Here is a 22,604-nt window from a genome sequence, read left to right as displayed (position 1 = left end):
TTTAAAAAAAAAAGATGTATTTATTTTTATCGACAAGTTGAATTTACAGAGAAAAAGAGAGACAGAGAGAAAGATCTTCTATCCGCTGGCTTACTCCCCAAGTGTTTGTAATGGCTGGAGCTGAGCCAATCTGAAGCCAGGAGCTTCCTCTGGGTCTCCCATGTGGATGCAGGGTCTCAAGGCCCCAGTCTATTCTCTACTGCAGACCACAAGCAAGAAACTGAAAGGGAAGTGGGGCTGCTGGGATACAAACTGGCATTCATGTGGGATTCTGGCACATGCAAAGCGAGGACTTTAACCACTAGGCTACTGCACTGGGCCCATATCTTTTGTTTCTTTTCAAATTTTTAGCATCTTGCAGTTTGCTTGTCTTGATTTGTGTCATAAAATTCTTTGTTCCTCGTTGGAAATACATCGTTCCTTGTCAGACTTATGTATAATTAATCAAAGATGATCCAAACAATTTTATTATCTGTTTCCATGTTAGCTGGAAGTTTCTTCAGTTTTGTCTCTGATGTTGAGGTTTACAACAAAATTGGGTTACATATATGTCTACGTATTGAAAAGGTAGCCATAGCTTTTTATTCAGAGCTTCATTCTGATGATTTAAACAATAGTTGTATTTAATGATTTTTACATGAATCAGAATGAGTTTCAACAATCTGTAAAGGAGAGCCCCTTGTAAATTTAAACTGAGCTTGAGGGAGGAAAGACAACCTTTATTGACCTCACAGTAAAGCAAGATTTTATCCACATAAAGGAAGCGTTGGAAAAACGTCAGCAGGAGAAGAATGAGATGGAGTCTCATATCAGGGAGACAGCATTGGAGGACTTTAGATTACAAGCAGAACAATGGGAAGCAGAAAGAAGAGAGTTGCAATTTATAGTACAGGTATTTTAAAAATAATAACTTTCTTAATTATGCTTTTTTAATGATTATGATAGTACAAATTGCATTTAATGGTATAATTGACTAGCTCACCTGAGGATAAAAAAAATTCTCTGATTCCTGAAGGCCATGCTTCGTGGCAGTTACGTGACTGTAGGGCAAGCTTTCCTGGCATGGACTGTTAGTGTTAGAGTTGAATGATTTCCACTGTGTCAATCCTACTGGTTTTGAGAAGGACATATACACGTTTGGTAATTTTATTTTTCCAATTTAAAGTGTGAGATTGATGAAAATATTTGGTAAGATAAAGCAATAACATAATGGGGTTTTAGATATTAAAGAATCCTTATGTGTCATACAGGATAGTGATTTTTGAGCTGTTTTTAAAATAATTACAAATTCTTAATTATCTTTTGTCTTTCCTCATCTTAAGCACATAGAATCCCCAAGGCTTTGAATAACCTGGTTTGAAAATTACTGATTACACTTGACCCCTTTATTTGTGAACAGTTGTAGATTTGGAAGTTATATATTCAGGTAACAGACTGAGTGAAGAATGTGGGAGAAGATTACAGGTCTCCAGGTTCTTAGTTCGGTGAACTTACGCTTTTCAGGAAATTATAATTATTTTAAAATTTTTGTTTTGAGAGAGGGGAAGAGAGAAAGAGATAACTCCTTATCCCTGGCTCACTCCTGGCTCACTCCTGGTTCGTTCCTGGCTCACTCCTGGCTCACTCCTGGCTCACGTCCCAAATGCCTACAGCATCAGGTCTGAGCCAGGCTGGCGCTGTGAACTCAGTCTAGCCTTTTCCCTGTGGGTGGCAGAGGCCCAGGTATCTGAACCAGCACCATCTGCTGCCTCCCAGGATCGTGTTGTTAGCAAGGCGCTGAAATATGGGCAGCAGAACTGAGTCTCCAACCCAGGCTCCGCACCATGGGCTGTTGAAGCTGTAATGGGTGTCATAACCACTGTGCCAACTTCCCCCTAGGAAGTTATTTTGAAGGAGACCTAGGAGAAACTCTAATTGTGTTATTGTGTATTTTAAAGATTTGTGAGCAATTCATTCATTTTAAGAAAACTTCATGATAAACAGCTAACTTAAAACATTAAATATGTTTCCATCACTTTATTATCTGTTTTGTTTATTATTTATTTTGTGAACTATGTCTTATGTAATTTTTTCCCTACACTAAATGACAACTTGAAATAATCTTTCTCGAAGATGTCAAAATATGGATTCTTTGCAAGAGTAAGGACTATTGACCTGAACAAATTTTCAGTCACTTTGTGGTAGAAACAGCTCTCAAGAACAGAAGCTGACCACAACTGTGCAGAGAATAGAGGACACCTTATTTCTTTAAGAGTGAGATCTGAAAGTGAATGGTGGAAATACTGAATTTGGTGTGTACGTATGAGTGTTCAGAATATCAACGCAACAACAGCTTTCCTAAACTGGTCTTTGTGCTGTGTTTCCTCTCAGTCACACCTGCACCCTCACTCTGCCTTATGTCCCACTCATGCAGAGTGTGGAAAAATGGGAAAACCTGCTTTTTAGATTTCTTGGTATCCTAAGTATCTGTTTGTAAACTGCCCACCACACCTCCCCTTATATACTGAGGGTAAGCTTCTACTTAATATATGGTTTCTAAACTGGAAAGCTTTCAACATGGTGAGATTTGTAAAGATAAAGTATACTATTATGAAGTAAAATTTTGAACAAAATGTTACAGGACCATAAAAGAAGTTGTTGAACTGCCTGTGTATTTGAATCATTGCTGGTAGTAATTTGTCTTAAAGTTCACTTGGAATAAACTGAAGTTTCTGAAAATAACCTCTGGGATACATTCAGAAATCTATAGTGCTACTAGCCGGAAGCCTAAACTTAACACAAAATATGTTCCAGATGAGGTGATCTTGGTCCAGTTTTCTTGATCAACTCTATAAAGCCCAAATGAAACATATGTGGTTATTACCATCTTTATGTTGTAAAGTACTAAGGGTGCTTTAACTTCAAAATGAAGCCTTAATTATGATGTTGCCACCTGTCTTGCTTTGCTGCTTTTGTTAGCATGTGTTTTCCAAGTGACCTGCTTGGAACTCTGTTCTTAGTTCCTTGTCCTTTTTCTGCTAACAAAAGAAAACTATTTCTTTCTTTTGTACATTAAACTTAAGAAACTGTTATCCCACTTCAACCGAAGAAAGCCTTTAAAAAATGATCTGAGGGGGCAGAATAAAATTCTCACCTGTTTTTAATGACTGTTGATGAGTTAACTTTTTTAGGCTGTAATTAACCGGCTATACCACACTGCCAGCCCCGCACCCTGTAATTAGGTGTTGGTATCATATGGTGCACTCTTCGTGTGGCTCTCTTGGGGAAATCAGTTTCAAAATAAGTTAAAAAAAAAAAAAACCTTTGAAACCAGACACACAAATAAAATCTTAATTTTATGCCGTACCTTTTCCTTTTTTTTTTTTCTTTCTGCAGAAGTTGGAGTGTTGGAGGTGTACCTTCCTGGAAGATTAATGTATAGTCTTACTAAGCTTACCTCATTTTCAGATGTTTTTCCTTTTTTAAAACAGCCCTCTTTTGATGAAATATTAAAAAAAATCTTGCTCATTTTTAGTGTTATTGGACATTTCCAAACAAATCAAAGCCATAGTAATCTTAGAACTGAATATTTGCTGATTTTAAAAAAAATGCATTTATGTGTTACTATTTTTTTTAACCTTTGTATACCTGAAATAGCATTTTTTCTCATTCATTTTCCTTTGTTCTTGAGTGTTTGCTGCGGGCTTCTGTGGGGTAGGCACGTGATGAGGTTTTGTTTTTAAGTCACTGTAACCTCCTGGGTGCCAGTACTGTGGCATATTCAGTTAACTGTCTGCAGCTCCGACATCCCACATGGGCCTTGGTTTCAGTCCCAGTTGCTCCACTTCTAGTCCAGCTCCCTGTTGCTGCGCGTGGTAAAGCGGCAGAGGACTGCCCAGGTTCTTAGCCCCGTGTAGCCATAGGGGAGACCTGGATGGAGTTTCAGGCTTTGTTCTAGCTTAGCCTTGACCACAGCGGCCGTGTGTGTGTGGGGGGGTCGAACCAGTGGATGGAAAAATCACTCTTTCTGCTCTCTTTGTAATTCTGCTTTTCAAATAAAGAAATAAACCTTAAATAGGAGAAAATTCCATAACTCCCTTGATCATTTTCCCACTTCATTCCGAAGTATAGTCTGTCAGTAGGATTGCACACATTGAGAAGATAAATTTACGTTTGTCATTATTTCATTTTCAAACTGCTATAGCTTAACCAGGGGAAAAAGTTAACAACTCCTCACCCATTGATTAGATTTAGTATGTGACTGTAGATTGAAAATAATACCATGAAATACAGAAAGAGAAATAGGAGGGGGCAATAAACAAAGTTATCACAACCCAGGTGTACATATAGCCATTTATATGTCAAAACAGGTACTAGAGTTTGGGGTACAACATGGCAAAAGATTGACCCAGCAAGTGTAGTTGTGATACAGACACAACTTGGAGCAAATTACGTGAGTAAATTACATACAGTGAGCTAGGGCAAAAAGAAGCATTTCTTTGCCATTTCCTGGGAAACTGTCTTCTGGTCACCTGTCAGTTAATGTCATAGAGAATGACTGGCGTGGGCCTGGTGTGGTAGCCTAGCGGCTAAAGTCCTTACCTTGCATGCACTGGGATCCCACATGGGTGCTGGTTCTGATCCTGGTGGCCACACTTCCCATCAAGTTCCCTGATTGTGGCCTGGGAAAGTAGTGGAGGAAGACCCAAAGCCTTGGGATCCTACACCCGTGTGGGAGACCTAGAAAAGGCACCTGGCTCCTGGCTTTAGATCAGCTCAGCTTCAGCTGTTGGGGTCACTTGGGGGGTGAATCATCAGACAGAAGATCTTCCTCTCTGTCTCTCCTCCTCTCTGTATATCTAACTTTCCAACGAAAATGAATAAATCTTAAAAAAAAAAAAAAAAGAAAATGACTGGCACAGGTACTATGAAGGGAATTTTAATATTTAATTTATAAAATAACATGTTACTGTAAAAATTCTCCAAGTTTCAGGAAACTTCAAAAGGTGAAGGTCTTGCCTCTTTCGTTTCCAATTTTACTCCTTATTAAAGTATATAGAATCATTTGCTAATGTATTTATATAATTGAAATTATATGCCCCAATATTCTGTATCCATATCTCATCCTTTTAGTGTTTGCATGGTTTTCTGTCGTGTAGTGTGTGGGGAGCGGGGTGCTGAAGCCGCTCCGGGATTGATAGGGGCTGTCTCAAGATGGCGGCTGGCCCAGGGCCAGGAGGTGGAGTTGGTCTTCCCAGCAGGTAACAGGAAGTCACAGGGATAGGCTAATTCCCTTGCTGTGATTACTCACCTATCATATTGCGCCAAGTGGACCCACGGGGAGAAATGATTGGTGGAGAATGATATAAAAGCTGGTAAAAGCTAGGTGGGGACGATAGACGGACGGACAGCGGATGGCAGACGGAGAAAGACAGGACAAGGGAGAAGGACGGGCGGAAGGAAGGGTGCTGGAGAGAGGGCTGGAAAAGCGGGATACAGACAGAAGCAGTAAAAGCAGTACGGAGAGACGGGGACAAGAACGGAGAAATGCAGCAGAAAGTACGGGAAGAAATATGGGAAGAAGGGTGGCGGAAAGAGGGCTGGAGAAGCGGGGAGGAAAGCTTATACCAATGGGGACAAGAAAAGCGGCAGAGGACAGCTTAAACCAATGGGGACCAGAGCAGCGGAGATAAGGTTTTAAACGCAGCCGCTTTTGGCAGTGAAGGGTCCGATTGCGGTTCTGGCTTTTCCCAGACCCCCAGAGTATGCCTCGTCATTTTAGTGTCGCTGCTGGGCGGTGGCAGTAGTGTTTCTATATAAAGGAGCTTCAAAAACTTTGTGGACAGAGGATATTCAAAATAATGCAAAATTTCCAGGAATTTTGTGGAGCGCCTTGTGTATCTCAGAAGTACCTTGTCGGGGGGCATTTTATTGCTTTCAAAAATGTTTGCTCTAATTAAAAAGTTATTCAGTAACATTCTAGTTGATATTTCTAAGCAGTCAAACAATGGATTCTGCTGTTTAAATGCCTAGAAATATAATGGCTGACTCATAGGCTTATGAATTTATAATTATGATAGATTTTATAAAGTTATGACTATTTTGTAATTTAAAAAATTTTAATTTGCGTTTATTGTATGGTGTATTTATTCCTGGGCCTTAACTCTTTGGTTTCTTTGGTTTCTTCTGGGAGATTTCTGTTCTTTTTCAGTGAGGATCGTCTTGATGTGGCTTATGGAGCTTATATGCCGGTTTTTCTTGCAGGCTTTGTTTGTGTGGGTACAGTCAGTGACCAGAGAACATGAATGCAAACCCTTAAGTTCAGCACTATATACTGCATTTTTAAGCACATGCAACAGAAATTCAGCACTCTTTGTGGTTCAATGAAGCTGTGTTCAGCCCCTCTGGGTGACAGCTCACACACTGCTTCTTTAATGTGGTACCTTTCGGATACTTGGTGGCTTTTCAGATATGCACACCTTCATGGCCTGGGCAGTTTCTTGAGTGTTCCTAAGATGGACATGAAAATTTGAACTTCTTGATTTTATGCGGTTTTCTGCATCAACTGAGTAGTGAGTCTTCCGAGATCACTTAAGGCCAATTACGAGAAGAGTAGTACCAATTTACACTTAGAACAATGAATATTAATTTTTTTCAAAAAATTGTGCTTATACTTTTACTTATTTTTAAAAAGATTTAAAAATTTTTTATTGGAAAGTCAGAGATATACAGAGAGGAGGAGAGAGAGAGGAAGATCTTCTGTACATTGGATTAATTCCCCAAGTGGTTGCAATGTCTGGAGCTGAGCTGATCTGAAGCCAAGAGTTTCTTCTGGGTCTCCCACATGGGTGCAGGTCCCAAGATCTTGGCCTGTCCTCTGCTGCTTTCCCAGGCCACAAGCAGTGAGCTAGATGGGAAGTGGGGCCACTGGGAATACAAACCGGCACCCATATGGATCCTATATGGATGTGTGCAAGGCGAGGACTTTAGCCATGAGGCTACCACGCCAGGCCCATGTGTTTTCATTTGAAGGGTGGGGTGACAGTGAGTTCGAGAGGAAGGGAGAACTTGCTAGTTCACTCCCCAAATGATACCCTGGTCTGGACCAGTCTCAGGCCAGTGGCCAGGAACTCCATTCTGGTTTCCTATAAGGATGGCAGGAATCCAAATTTGGGCGATTTTCCACTTCCTTCCCAGGCACACTAGCAGGAAGCTGGGTGGGAATGGAGTATCTGTGACTTGAACTGGCGATCTGATAAGGGATGCCATCTTCACACGCAGTGCCTTATCCTGATGCACCGCAGCGCCCAGCCCAACAAGCTCTAGTTTGGATAGAAGGACTCAGCTTGCTTTGGGGATTCAAGGGGAGGAGTTTGTTTTGGTTCTTTCAGGAGAAAACCATAGACTTAATTAAGGTTTTAATACTTGAAAGAAAGAGTTGGGAGCCGACGGCGAGGAGTGTGGGGACAGAAGGACCACTCGTATGTATTGGTGGGCTGAAGTTGAGAGCCTGGAACTCAGTCCACATCTCTCATGTTGAGTGGTGGAACACAGGACTTGAACCACCTCGCTTGCTGCCAGGGGCATTAGCAGGAAAACAGATTCAGGAGTGGAGCTGGGCATGGAAGCCGGATCATCCAGTGTGGGTGACAAGCACTGCGACCCACGGGACTCCCTGATGTTTTTGCAGGCTAGCACAGAGGAGTATTTTAGCTCTGATGGTTGTCTGAATATATAGTTAGCTTTCTTCAGAATTGGAACCATATTTTGGATGCTGAGGAATGTTGTTTATGTGAGTACGTATAAAGAATCATACTTTTTGGTTTATGTTTCTTGAAGATGTGGAAAGAAAACAAGCTTGTTTTCAAAGAGCACAATGTGTTTTCCTGGGATGTTAAATGTCAGTGCAGAAACAAGCCTCACTTAAAAATATTTTAAGTTCAACAACTCCCTCTAGTGGAAAAAAAACTCCTTCAAGTTTCATTGTCTTTTCAGGTGTACACTTTTCTAAGAAGTGTGTGAAATTGAACTTTGTTCTTGCTTAAATTTTCTCTTTGCTGCTGCTGAGCGTGTTGTGGATTGGTTGTTCGTGTTTGCTCTTTTGGGAACCGTCAGTCTGTACTTGTTAGTCTTTTTTCTTTTGGATGTCTCCTATGTATTTATAGGTTAATGGATATTTTATTACTAATCTTTGGATACTTATATCCTTTTTGTAGAAACAGCACTTATATTAAATTTGATGTTCAGTTTTAAATTTTAATATGTAACCCACTATGGGACACCTGCCTTCCCCATCAGAATGCTGATTTCAGTCTTGGGATACTTGGCTTCTGATTCAGCCCCTGCTGCTGTGCCTTGGAAGCTGTGGATGCTGTTCACAAGCTCATGTGGGAGGCCTAGAATGGGTTCCCCAAGCCTTGGCCTCAGCCTGCTCCAGCCCTGGCTGTTACTGTCATGCAGGGCCTGAACCAGTGCATGGAAAAATCTCTCTCTGTCTTTCTCTCCCTCACTCTGTTACTGTTTCTTTCAAATAAATAATGAAGCTTTAAAACATTTTTTAGAGATTTATTTTTATTGGAAACACAGATATATTGAGAGAAGGAGAGACCGAAAGAAAAATCTTCCGTCTGCTGGCTCATTCCCCAAGTGGACGCATTGGCCAGACCTGAGCTGATCTGAAGCCAGGAGCCAGGAGCTTCCTCTGGGTCTCCCATGCAGGTGCAGGGTCCCAAGGCTTTGGGTGATCTTTGACTGCTTTCCAGATCGCAAGGAGGGAGCTGAACGGGTAGTAGGGCAGCCAGGATACAAACCAACTGGTGCCCATTTGGGATCCTGGTGGAGGCAAGGCAAAGATTTAGCCACTAGGCTGTCACTGGACGCAAAAACATTTTGAGGTTGTTGGATTTGTTTGTTTGTTTGTTTTTAATGTGTTTATTTTTATTGGAAAGTCAGATTTGCAGCGACAAGTAGAGGCAAAGAGAAAGATCTTTTGTGCACTGTTTCACTCCCCAAGTGGTCTCAAGGGGCGGAGCTAAGCTGACCTTAAGCCAGGAGCTTCTTCCGGGTCTCCTACGCAGGTATCGGGTCCCAAGGCTTTGGCCTATCCTAGACTGCTTTCCCAGGCCACAAGCAGGGAGCTGGATGGGAAGTGGAGCGTCTGGAATACAAACTGGAACTTATATGGGATTCCAGAGCATGCAAGGTGAGGATTTAGCCACTAGACTATTGCGCCAGGCCCATTGAGGTAGTTGAATTTGTAAGTCTTTCCCTTTATAGTGGTGGTTTTCAAAAGTGTTATGTTTGTATGAAGCAAAGTTAGAATATATATTTTTTCTACATATAGCATATGATCTAATTTTTTTCCATATAAATATCCAAATGTCCCTTACCAGTTATTCAGTTGTCTATTTTTTGTTTATTGGTTAATAATGCTATGTTTATAATTTTATGATGATTTATAATTTATCATATGTCAGGTTCTTTTATGGCTTAAATGTTGAATCTTTTTGATCTGGCTTACTTACATATTGGTCTGTTTCAGTACCAGATTGTTTTATTCACCATAGGTTTAGGGTAATCACAATTAGAAGAAGTTCCCTTATTTTAAAACATTTCATTACTTGAAAGAGAGACAGAGGCAGAGAGAGATAGTTGGAGAGACAAAGAGAAAGAGAGATTGAGAGAGAGATTCCATTTGCTTTTTTACTCCCCAAGTACCTGCACCGTCCAGGGCTGGGCCAAACTGAAGCTCAGAGACCAGAACTGCATCTGTGTCTCCCAAGTTGGTGTCAGGGGCCCAAACACTTGTGCTGTCATCTGCTTTGCAGGCTGCTTTAACAAAAAACCGGATGAGAAGTGACGGTCTGATATTGTAGCCAATGCTGTACTGGTAACTTAACCCGCTGTACCCTAGCACGTACCCAAGTTCTCATAGCTTTAGTTGTTCCCCCCACCCCCAGGGAGAGGGTCTTGTACTTCCCCATATGAATTTGAAGAATTACATGTTACAATTTTTACCGAGAAACCTTTCTGTAATTTTGATCAGAATTGCATTGGCTATATAGTAAGTTTGGCATGAAATTGATATCCTTCTGATGCTAATTGCTTCTGTTGGCCATTTTTAGAAACTTTTACGCTATTTTCCGAGAGGTTTTTCTCAATTTTACGGTATAGTCTTTCAGGGCAAGTGTGTAGGACAGTGGCTAAGAAGCTGCTTGAGACACTGGTGTGCCATCTCAGCTCCACTTCAGTTCTTGCTTCCTGCTGATGTACAGCCTGGGAAGTTACAGGTGATAACCGACATAGGTGGGTCTTTGCTGCCCACGTGGGAGGCCTGGGTTGAATTCTCAGTTCCAGGATTAGGTCTGGCCCAGCTCTTGCTGTATTAAATCAGCAGATGGGAGATTCATGTCTCAGTTTTGCAAATAAAAAATGAGTAAATGAGTCAGCAGATGGAAGTATTTCTGCCGAGTTTTAATTCAATTTTTGCTTTTAAGCTTTTAATTTAGAAAATTTTTGTTTTTAATTTTAAGTTTTTAATTTTTTTCTTGTCCTTAGTATTTTTTTTTTTTACAGTACACACTAAAAAAAAAAAAAATAAAAAATAAAAAGGATTTGTTTAAGAGGGAGAAAGAATCGATCTTGTTGTTTGATGTTGTTTGACTGCAGCCACTGGGATTGGGCCAGACTGAAGGCAGGAGCTAGGTGCTTCTTCCAGGTCTCTCACATGGGTGGCAGTGGACCAAGCACCTGAACCATCATCTCCTGCTTTTTCTTGGCTCTTAGCAAGAAGCTGGACTGCAGCTGCAGCAGCCAGGACTTGAACTGGTGACCGAAGGGGATGCTGGCATTGTAGCCAGTGGCTTTCCCTATCAGGCAACAATGCTGGCCCTGATATACACTTCCTGTTTTATGTTTATCTCTTTTCCTCCCAAAGATATGATTTATTTATTTATTTATTTATTTAAATTGGAAAGTCAGATAAACAGAGAGGAGAGACAGAGAGGAAGATCTTTGGTCTGCTGATTCACTCCCCCAGTGGCTGCAATGGCTGGAACTGCACCAATCTGAAGCCAGGAGCCAGGAGCCTTTTCTAGGTCTCCCACATGGGTGCAGGATTCCAAAGCTTTGGGCTGTTCTTGATTGCCTTCCCAGGCTGGCTACAAACAGGGAGCTGGTTGGGAAGCAGGAATGCTGGTATTAGAACTGGCTTCCATATGGGATCCTGGCACATTCAAGTTGAGGACTTTAGCCGCTAGGCTACCATGCTGGGCCCTTTTTTGTTTCTAAGGGCAAGGTGACGGAGAATGAGGGAGAGGCAGACAGAGAAAAAGATCTTCTATCTGCTGCTTCCCTCTGCAAATTCTCAGTGTCTGGGGATGGGCCAGGCCAAAGTCAGGAGCCAGATACTATCAAGGTTTCCCCATGTGGATAACAGGGCCCTAGTGCTAAGGCCATCTTCTACTGCTTTCCCTGCTGAATCATCAGGAAACCAATCACAGCAGAGCGTATGGAGCTCGAACCATTGCTGTGATGTGGGATGTTGGTGTTACAGGTAATGCTTAACTCACTACCAGCCCTGTGATTGTAATATCTTCGTTTTACTTGCCAAAGATGCAGTTCATCTCTGTTTTGAAGATTTTTTCTCCATCCTTGACAGTCTTTAAAGTATTTGGCCTTATGGTAGTTCTTAACATGAGGTGCATTCTTTACTGTTTAGTGAGCTGATGTTCTGGTGGCTGTATATTTCTTTTTTTCTTGTTACATTATTTTTTATTGATTACATTGCATTATGTGACACTGTCTCATAGGCTCTGGGATTCCCCCATACCCTCTCCATACCCTCCCCCCATGGTGGATTCCTCCTTCGGAGGCCAAGAACTCTGAGGTCATCCACCCCCGTTTGGATCTACCACATGGGATGGAAGAAGCCCAAACCCTTCCTTGCAGGATCCAAGGTCATCGGAACAGTAAGCTTCCTTCAGGACTAGGGAGAGGAACTTTCTCTGGTCCTCACTTAGTTCCAACTTTGGATCCCCACCCTATCTTGCAATGACCATCAGGGTCGCTCTGGAGCCCCACCACCCCAAAACATACACACACACATGCACGCACGCACACATGCAAATTGGAATAGATAGACAGAGAACAACAAGGAAAGCTTAGAACCAGACAGGAAATGGTCAGCGTGGACTCACACATGCCTTACTAGGTAGGACACAAAGATTAGTTACTCCTCACTGGGGTATTGAAGATTTCTCTGCACACCCCTCCTAAAACTGTTCTGCACCTCAACTGTTGACATATGCCTTGTTAGAGTTAAAAGCCAGTTTAGACTATCCTAAAATCTGCCAAGTCCAGCAAAATTAAGCTTCAACACTTAAACTGCTGAATACTAAAATGAAAATAGTCATGAGACAGCTGAATAGTAATCTATAGTCATTTTAAGGTGTATAGCAGCCAGTTCTGAGTATAAACTAAGATTGAAATGTGTATTTCTTTTTGAAAATGAGGAAGTAAAAAGCTAAGAGGAAGTGTGGAGCTATTTATGTGACATGAACCTTATAATACTGCTATCTGTAGTTCTTTTACTTGTTTTGGTAGTTTTTTCCAGCAGTCAGTGTTTTCGCCTCTTTGTGATAAGGATTCAATATCCCAAAATGGAAAATATGAAATCCAAATTCCTCCCAAATCTGAAACCTTTCAGTGTTGATAAGGTGCTTCAAATGGAAATTTCCTTACCTGGCCTCATGTGATGGGTTGCAATCAAAGTGCAGGTGTACTAAAATACTATAAAAATCACCTTTAGTCTAAAAGTACTATGTGAAATATGAATGAATTTTGTGCCAGCATTGCAGACAAAAGCTTAATCTATTATGCTACAGCACTAGCCCTAGACCATTTATTTGAACAACAGAGTGACACAGAGAAAGAGAGACAGAAATGGAGAACTCCTGTTTTTAGTTCACTGGGCTAGGCTTAAGCCATGAGACTCAGTCTGGGTCTCCCCCAGGGCTGGATGGAATCCATGTGTGGCCATCGTCTGCTCTGCTGCCTCCTAGGAGCATTAGCAGGATGCTGGATGGGAGGTGGAGGAGCAAAGATTCCATTGTCACACAGATATGGGACATAGGTGTACTGAGAAGGGGCTGAAGCCTCTGTGCCACAGCAGATCACTATATGATGTTCAAGGGGTCGGTTCAGTAGGAAGATCTGAACATGATAAACGTATTATTTGTTTATTGTAAGATCAGATAGACAGAGAGGAGGACAGAGAGGAAGATCTTCTGTCCGTTGATTCACCCCTAAGCGGTTACAAGGGTGAGAGCTGAGCTGATCCAAAGCCAGGAGCCAAGAGCTTCTTCCAGGTCTCCCATGCGGGTTCAGGGTCCCAAAACTTTGGGCCGTCCTCGACTGCTTTCCCAGGCCACAAGCAGGGAGCTGGATGGGAAGTGGGGCTGCCGGGATTAGAACTGACACCTATATGGGATCCTAGCACATTCAAGGTGAGGACTTTAACTGCTAGGCTACTGCACTGGGCCTGATATTGCTGGAACACCTATTTTTATAAGAGAAGCATAATACAATAATATTAGCGTATGTCAGCACCCTCCTTTCATCATGGACAGATGAACCAGACAAAAAAATACCAGCAGAGAAACAGCAGAGTTGATCTACACTGTAGACAAAATGAAACTAATGGATATTTATAGAACATTCTATACCACAGCTACAGAATACACATTTTTTAAGATTTATGTATTTAAAAGACTGGGTTACATGGAGAGATATGATAAAATTAGATTACATTAGGCTGTTCATAATTTTTTTAGGTGTAAAGTGTTATGTAAATTTTTTGAGTGCTGTCTGTTGTAGATAATATGGCAGAGTTTTGCTCTGCTTTGTAGCTTTATACTCTTTTTAAAAGACTTATTTATTTTTATTGGAAAGTCAGATTTATAGCGAGAAAGACGAAGATCTTCCAACTGCTGATTCACTTCTGCAATGGCCAGAGCTGTGCTGATGCAAAACTAGGAGTTTCTTCTGGGTTACCTATGCAAGTGCAGGGACGCAAGGGTTTGGGCCATCCTTGACTGCTTTCCTAGGTCACAAGCAGGGAGCTGAATGGGAAGTGGAGCAACCAGGACACGAACCAGTGACCATATGGATGCTGGTGCTTGCAGGTTGAGGAGTGACCAATTAAACCATTATACTGGCTCTGCTTTCTTTTGTTTCTTTCTTTCTGTTTTTTTTTTTTTTTTCTTTATTTGAAAGGCGGTCAGGTGGGGGTGGAGAGAGAGAGAGAGAGAGAATGAGAATGAATGAGAATGAATGAGAATGAATAAGATGATCTATTCTTTAGTTCACTTCCCAAATGGCTGCAACAACCAGGGCTGGGACAGGAGTTAAACCAGGAACAGGGAACTTCATCCAGGTCTTCCACACGAGTGGCAGGTAACCAAGTATTTTGGCCATTGTCTGTTGCCTTCTGAAGCCATCAACACAGGAAGCTTGATTACTAGTAAAGCAGCCAGGACTTGAATTGGAATTTTGACATGTGCTGATGGCACAGGCAGTGGCTTAATGTCTGGCGCCACAGCACTGGTCCCTGAGCTTTGTTCTTACCCTTGAGAGTGTGAAGATTGAACATGTATAACTAGATAACTTTTGTATATTAAGAAATGTCTATGACCTGAAGAAAATAATTATTGAGTTACGTGTGTGGTCAGCTGTAGAATACTAATGAATGAGGGGGTGTGAAGAGAAGAAATTAAGTTTGTTTCTCATTCCTTAACTGTATACTGTATGGATGGGTACTTTCCAAAGTAGAGTATTTAGTAGAAAATTATATTTGATGCTTTATCTGGCTTCCTACGAGTACACACGGTGAGAGGCAGCAGCAGATGGTTCAAGCACCTAAGCACCACCACACACACAGGGGAGCCTGCGCTTACTTACTGTCTTTGGACCAAGTCTGCCCTGGCTGCTATGAGCAATTAGGTACTGAGCTAGATGGAAGACAGACTTCTCTGTCTGTCACTTGGCCTTTCAAGAAAATAAACTTTGTAAATATTAAAAAAAATTATATTTGATGCTTGATACATACACAGATTCTGATGCTGTGATTTGAGTGGCTGGGAATCCTTGGGAGCATGTATAAGTATGTATGTACGTAAGAATATGATGGTGAAGGGAATGCGGAAGGAAGAACTTCGTTAAGGACCTTAAGTGAGAATGATAAATCTAGATTAGTTATTGTGGAATATAACTTTCACACATATGTATGAAAATACATGTGTATATATATGCTAATGTCACATTTCAACTTTCAGTGAAATTCAATTATTTCTGAATTTAGAAGGAAAGGGAGATTGAGAAATTTAAGTGGAAGACTGTGACGTTTATATTCTTTAAATGGTAACAAAGGTTTGAAAAGTTTCTGGAAATGAAAGGAAATGAAACACAGCCATCTAGTGGATAAAAACTTAAGAACCATTAGCTTGTACACGCACTGGTACTGTGAGCACTCCTGAACATCTCTCAAGGATTATTACTAGGAGGGACTGTAGTTATGCATCCCTTCTCACACAAAGGAACAATATACATTTATGCAACAAATAGAAGTTTTAAAAAGTGGAGAAAATCTCATGACAATTTAATACAACTTTATATAAAAACTCTCTGGTTAGGCCCAGCGTGATAGCATAATGGTTGGGGTCCTCGCCTTGAACGTGCCAAGATCCCATACGGGTACCGGTTCTAATCCTGGCAGCTCCACTTCCCATCCAGCTCCCTGCTTGTGGCCTTGGAAAGCAGTTGAGGACAACCCAAAACCTTGGGACCCTACACCCTCATGGGAGGCCTGAAAAGAAGTTCCTAGCTCCTGGCTTTGGATCTGTGCAGCACTGGCCGTTGTCACTTGGGGAGTGAATCATTGGACTGGGGATCTTCCTCTCTGTCTCTTCTCCTCTATGTACATCTGCCTTTCCAATAAAATAAATAAATCTTGAAAAAAAAACCTCTCTGGTGTCAGTTGAATTGACATAACACTCTAGTGTGCTACACACATTTTAATTTTGCCATGTAATGATCAGGTTTGTGTCAAACTCTAGAATTGCTTTTTAGATATTTGGGTGTTATAGCTTAGGTCTAGGCCTCTCTTGCTTAGGTTAACCTGTTTTTCTGGTTGAAGCTCAGGTTTAGTTACTGTCCTCTCTAGAGTAACTTTTAGTCACCGATGACATAGAAACTTTATTGATGCAAGCATGAATTATTTCCAGGAACAAGATAGTGCTGTACAAAATATGCACAAGAAAGTAGAACAATTAGAAACAGAACACATGGACTGCTCTGAACTCTTACAACGACAAGCGAATGAACTTGAATTTAGTACTCAACGAGAGGAACGTCTTAGGAAAGAATTCGAGGTATGTTTTATAATCATTATACAGCATGCATGTCACTCATTCAGTGATCTAAGGTTAGATACAGCCTTTTCTTCCAAAAACGGTGAAACTATCTTTGAAAGGGATTTTACTTGTGTTTTATATTTGGCGTTGTTGAGAACTCTTGTTTCTGAATCAAATGCATCTTTCTTCTAATGTTTAAAATCCATTCAGTATTCACAGTTGATTCTTAGGGAATATTTGGGACATTTGAGAGCCATTCCTGTCAGTTCAGGAAAATGTGTGGTATATATAGATTCTTTTTTTTTTAAAAAGATTTATTCATTTTATTACAGCCAGATATACACAGAGGAGGAGAGACAGAGAGGAAGATCTTCCATCCGATGTTTCACTCCCCAAGTGAGCCGCAACGGGCCGATGCGCCCCAATCCGAAGCCGGGAACCTGGAACCTCTTCCGGGTCTCCCACGCGGGTGCAGTGTCCCTATGCACTGGGCCGTCCTCGACTGCTTTCCCAGGCCACAAGCAGGGAGCTGGATGGGAGCTGCTGAGATTAGAACCGGCACCCATATGGGATCTCGGGGCTTTCAAGGCGAGGACTTTAGCCGCTAGGCCACGCCACCGGGCCCTATATAGATTCTAAATGACAAAATACTAAATTTTAGTTTCAAAATTTGAATTATGTGTACTAGCTGGATTTATGAGATACATTTCAGGTGAGATTTTAGATGGGGAAAATCAATTTGCAGGTGAAAAATGCGATTTTTATGATGACAAAAATAACTTGTGGATCAAAATACATTTACTATTTGTTCATTTATCTTCTTTCAAAAGTGTTATTCTGCTTTGTGAGAAATGAAGTGTTTCAAAGGTTTTTTTCCTAAGCATAATTTTTGATACTTATTAGTGAAATAGACATTTATAAACTATATTTAATGATAAGTGCTAGAGGCTTACTTTGTTAAACTCATTGCTATCATTTAACATTGGCATAGAAAAAATTTTTTAAATCTGTGTTTTTTTTTTTTTTTTTTATTAATTACGTTGCATTATGTGACACAGTTTTATAGGCTCTGGGATTCTCCCAACCCCTCCCTGTGCCCTCTCCTCATGGTGGATTCCTCCACCTTGTTGCAGTATTACAGTTCAAATTCAGTCAAGATTCTTTCTTTGCATTCCTATATCAAGCATAGAGTCCAGCATCTTATTGTCCAGATAAATTCAACGGTTTCTTGGGCAGACCATCTCTGGTCTGAAGGTAGAGCTGGCAGAATATCATCCTGATCAATTAAAAACCCCAACACAACATCCACAACAATTTGCAACATTATGTCATTAATTGACGTGGTGTTGAGTAACCAATATGTTAAAAAAAAATGCAAGTTCTTTTTTTTTTTTAAAGATTTATTTTATTTTTATTACAAAGTCAGATATACTGAGAGGAGGAGAGATAGAGAGGAAGTGGAGCTGCCAGGATTAGAACCAGCAGCCATATGGGATCAAGGTGAGGACCTTAGCCACTAGGCCACGCTGCCAAGCCCCAAAAAAATGCAAGTTCTTAACCACATCCTGTGACTTCTTCATTGACATTTCAATTTCAGTTTATATACAGAACTAGCTGCTATACACCTTAAAATGGCTATAGATTGCTGTTCAGCTGTCTTGTGTCTATCCTCATGTTAGTATTTAGTAGTTTATAGTGTTGAAGCTTAATTTTGCTGAACTTGGCAGATTTTAGGATAGTCTAAACTGGCTTATAACTCTAACAAGGCATATGTCAGCAGTTGAAGTACAGAACAGTTTTAGGAGGGGTGTGCAGAGAAATCCTCAGTACCCCAGTGAGGAGTAACTCATCTTTGTGTCCTACCTGGTAAGGCATGTGTGAGTCCACGCTGACCATTTCCTGTCTGGTTCCAAGCTCTCCCTGTTGTTCTCTGTCTATCTATTTGGATTTTTTGTTTGTTAGTTTTTTTTGGGAGTGGGGGGTTCTGGAGCGACCCTGATGGTCATTGCAAGATAGGGTGGGGATCCAAAGTTGGAACTAAGTAAGGACCGTTTCAGGTGTGCAGGAAGAGAGAGAGAGAATCCCTCTGCATTACCAGTCTTCACATGATCTTAGGAAGGGAAGTGGTTTCATGTTGCAGGTCCAGGTCCCCAGTGATGGGAAATATGTGCTAGGGTAAGGGTGAATCAGCAATGAGGGTGTGACTTCTAGCTTGTGAAGGGCCTTACCTGTCTCATTTCATTTTCCCTTCAAAGTTTTTCAACTGTTAAACTAAGGGAACAGATATATCACATCTTGTATAGTTAACTTCCTGCTGATTAGAGACATGGGGTTTGCTTATCCTGGGTTCAGACATCTCTATCTTATATGAATTTCTCTCATGAGCCAGAGAATTTCTATTCAGTGCCCGTGGCCCTGTCCCCTGCGTCTGCATCATTACTGTGAGATATTGTTGGCTTCTTTGCGTAGGAGTCAGCAGCAGAGGTGGTTTAACCATGTAACACGTGTTCCTAGGCCAGATGATACACCCCAAGATTGGATTCCTAATGAGCCTGAGGACAACAGGAGGTGCTTGCCAATGCCAAAAAGCAGTAGTGGCTCTGTCCACATGGTGGATGCTGCAACCTAGGTCAGAGAGCACTGCAGTGCTGGCTGTTTAGGCCCCTAGCCCAGCCTCTCCCCAGTCCTAGCTCTTGTGTGTGCTGGTGGGTGTTGTGACCTGGTTCTGGAAGGTCCTTTTGGCCCCCTGCCTGGCCTGTTTCTTGCCTTGTTTCTTGCACACTCTGGTGGGTGTAGCAGCCTGGTCCAGAGGGGGCCTGACTCACTTGGCCCCTCTGCCTGGCATGTCCCCAACCCTGGCACTTGTGGAATCCAATGGGTACAGCCGCCTGGTTCAGTTGAGGCCCTCTAGGCTCTTCTTTCTGGCATGTCCTCAGTCCTGGGTCTCACACATTCTGAAAGGTGCAGTGGCATGACCCAAGGAAGCTCATGGCACTGGTCTTCCAGGTCTCCCTGCCTGTTTTGCCATCGACCCTGGCTCTTGGACACACTGATGGTGCAATGGTTTAGCCCAAGGAAACTCAAGACTGCAGCTCTGCCTGTATCAAAAGCTCTCAATGGCCCCCACCTTGGTCCAGGAACTCTGGCAAGTAGGTTGTGGCAGTTTGTTCAGTCTCCCCAACCCTTGTAGATTTAGCATTAAAGAGTAGATAAACATTTGTATAGTTAATATAGAGTTGGTCCAGAATGCCAGACCCGGAATGCCATCCAGCTGTTGGCTACTTTTGCGCCAGGGGTATAAAACTTGCCTAGGTACAATGCAACCTAGGCAGTTGGGTATAGCTCGGGGGTATCATATTAATGTACAATATTGGGGGGAAACTGGGTGTGTGGCATATGGGAATTCTCAATAGTAATGCCAAGCATGAACTTGGCAAAGATGAAATTATACTATTACCATACATAGTCCAATTCTTTTATAAGGTTACAGAAATAAAAGAAATGTGGTTATATTTTCAACAATATTTCAAACTTCTTTTTCACTGTGTGAACACTTTTTTCAGATCATCATATTTTATACCACTTTTAATACTATGCTTTTTATGAATGACTTATTAATAAGGATTAGCTTAGAGTTAATGGTCTGAATATTAGAATTAACAACCATTTAAAAGTGTCTTTAGGATACTATCATATTTGATGATCACTTAAAACATTTTAATTGCTTATACTTGTGAAGAAGTACTGAGTATCAGTAATTTCATTTTTGTTGATAGAATGCTCGGTACACCAGTTTTGGCTCATATGACAAATGTCTAATGCCTACTTTACGGTGTATTTGTAGATCACTTACCACTGATTTTCTCCCCTCTCCCCACCCCCGGCACATCCCCTCCCCCTGTAAAACATGTAACTGTGGGCCCAGCATTGTGACTCAGTGGCTAAATCCTCAGTTATCAGCAGCAGGATCTCATATGGGCGCTGGTTCATGTTCCGGCTGCTCCGCTTCCCATCCAGCTCCTGCTTATGGCCTGGGAAGAAGTACATGCTGGCCCAAAGCCTTAGAACCCTGCACCTGTGTGGGAGACCCAGAAGAGCCTCTTGGTTTCTACTTTGGATTGCTTCCTCTCCGGATGTTGCTGTCAGTTGGGGAGTGAACCAATGGATGGAAGATCTTTGGCTCTCCTTCTCTTTCTAACTCTGATATTTTTCCAGTAAAAATAATAAATCTTTTAAAAATGTAATTGCTCTATTATTTTTTTCTTATAGATTATTTTGGATTGATTATATTTTTACTATTACTTTTCTGAACTATTCACTAAATGCTTTGAAAAAATATTCATTGAGAGAGAGACAGAGAGAAAAAACAAAACAAAATCAACATCAGGAAGAAAAAAAATAAATTAACACCATGAAATTAAATAACTTGCTACTGACTGACTAATGTGTTGCTGAAAATGAAAATCAAGAACCTTCTTGAAGAAAATGATGCTACTGTATGATCTATGAGTCATTGAAGAATTTGATGAGAAAAAAGTATTTTGATGAGGTGACCTAACCCTCACCCCCCCAAAAAAAGTCAATACCCATGAGATGTAGTTTCCACTGATCTTTGTTGGTGAAATGTGTCTCCTGTAGGTAACACATAGATGGGTTTTGTTTTTTAATCCAGTCTACTAATCTATGACATTTGATTGATTAATTTAAGCCATTTACATTTAAGGTTAATATGGGTATTAATTTGGTTCTGTCATTTTGGCAATGGGTTGTTCATTGATTTAGTCTTCTGTTGTATTTTACTGGGATGTTTTTCCCATTTGCCTTTGGTTTTGGTGGGTGCTATTCCTTTTCTCTGTCAAGAGAACATCTGTAAGTATCAGTTGTAGGGCAGGTCTGGAAGAGGCATATTCTTTTAGCTTTTCTTCACTGTGGAAGAATTTGATTTCATTTTCTAAGACAAAGAAAAGCTTTGCTGGGTATGTTATCCTGGGCCGACAATTTTTTCTTTTTAAAATCTGGAATATGTCACTCCATTCTCTTCTTCACTGTAGAGTTTCCTGTGAGAGTTCTCCTGTGAGTTTAATTGGCATTTCTTTATATGTCAATTGATTTTTTTCACGTGCACATTGAAGGATCTTTTTCTTATGTTCAATTGAAGAGAGCTTGATGATCATGTGTCGTGGTGAAGATTGCATTTGTTCAGCCCTGTTGGCAGTTCTGTGTCCCTCCTGGATGTTGTTTCCCAATTCTTTCTCTAGGTTAGGGGAATTTTCCCTTATTTCATTAAATACATGTGTAAACCCAGCTTCTCTTTCTGCACTTTCTGGAACTCCCATAACTCATGTGTTTGACCTTTTAATGGTGTATTTCAGTTCTTGAATAACTTTTTTGGCTTGATCCAGCTCTGCTTCCAGCTTTTTGTTTGTTCCTCCTGGTGACAGGAAATATCTTCCAATTCTGAGATTCTTTCTTCTGCCTCTCTCATTCTATTTTGCAGACACTACACTGTACTTTTAATTTGCTCCACTGTATTCTTCATTTCTGATATATCAGCTTTCATTTGATTCATTTCCAGTGTGACATATTCCTTGAATTCCTTGAATGCCTGCTTTATGTGCTTCTCATTGTTGATAAGAAGCTTTAGAACAAGTGTTCTGAATTCTGTATCTCTCATTTTCTCAACGTCTTCCTCAGTTAACTCTGAAGTTTGCATACGATTTTCCTTTATGCAGGGGACTCTTCAGTAATATTCATTGTGCCTCTGTCTGTTCTTTGCTCTTGGTCATTGTACTTCTGGTTAGCAGAATCTTGTCCTTGGGACAGGTTTCTAAGCTGTGTCACCCTCAGGTCTACAGTTAGATTTTTTACTTATTGCATTTGGTACATGGCTCTTTGTTTGCTGTCACTTGTGCTACTCCCTCCAGGGAGTTCCAGGTTCTTATGTAAGATTTCCACCATGGTCTCTGTATCCCCAGCTCCTGGCTCACCTCTCTCCACCTCCTGTGATGCTGTGCTCAGCCTGCACCATTGTCTGTACAACCATTCTCCCACTTCCGGTTGGAGCAGGTTCCAGGATTAGGGAGACACCAGGTGTCCTATATAGCTAGATTGTTGGTGGCGCTGATCTTGGAGGACCCTGTTGGCTGTTAGATCTGAGGACCATACAGACCTATTTTGACCCTTACGATGCCACAGTTGGTATTATTTTCCTGTGGG

General features: G+C 41.2%; 1 protein-coding gene across 6 annotated transcripts in view; it reads left to right on the top strand.

The window, feature by feature from the left end:
* CCDC171 (coiled-coil domain containing 171) overlaps window positions 1-22,604 on the top strand; it is a 304,667-nt gene that overhangs the window by 25,242 nt on the left and 256,821 nt on the right. For 5 of the 6 annotated variants that reach the window (XM_058672678.1, XM_058672679.1, XM_058672680.1 and 2 more), the window contains 2 exons: window positions 761-892; window positions 16,260-16,406. In XM_058672678.1, the coding sequence (XP_058528661.1) occupies window positions 761-892; window positions 16,260-16,406 (279 nt within the window). The remainder of the gene's footprint in view (window positions 1-760; window positions 893-16,259; window positions 16,407-22,604) is intronic. The other variant, XM_058672681.1, reaches the window with a different exon arrangement.

The sequence above is a fragment of the Ochotona princeps genome, chromosome 14, assembly GCF_030435755.1.
Source record: "Ochotona princeps isolate mOchPri1 chromosome 14, mOchPri1.hap1, whole genome shotgun sequence".
NCBI classification, from domain to species: domain Eukaryota; kingdom Metazoa; phylum Chordata; class Mammalia; order Lagomorpha; family Ochotonidae; genus Ochotona; species Ochotona princeps.
The sequence above is the reverse complement of the archived record's forward strand: the minus strand, read 5'-3'. Positions and strand labels throughout refer to the sequence as shown.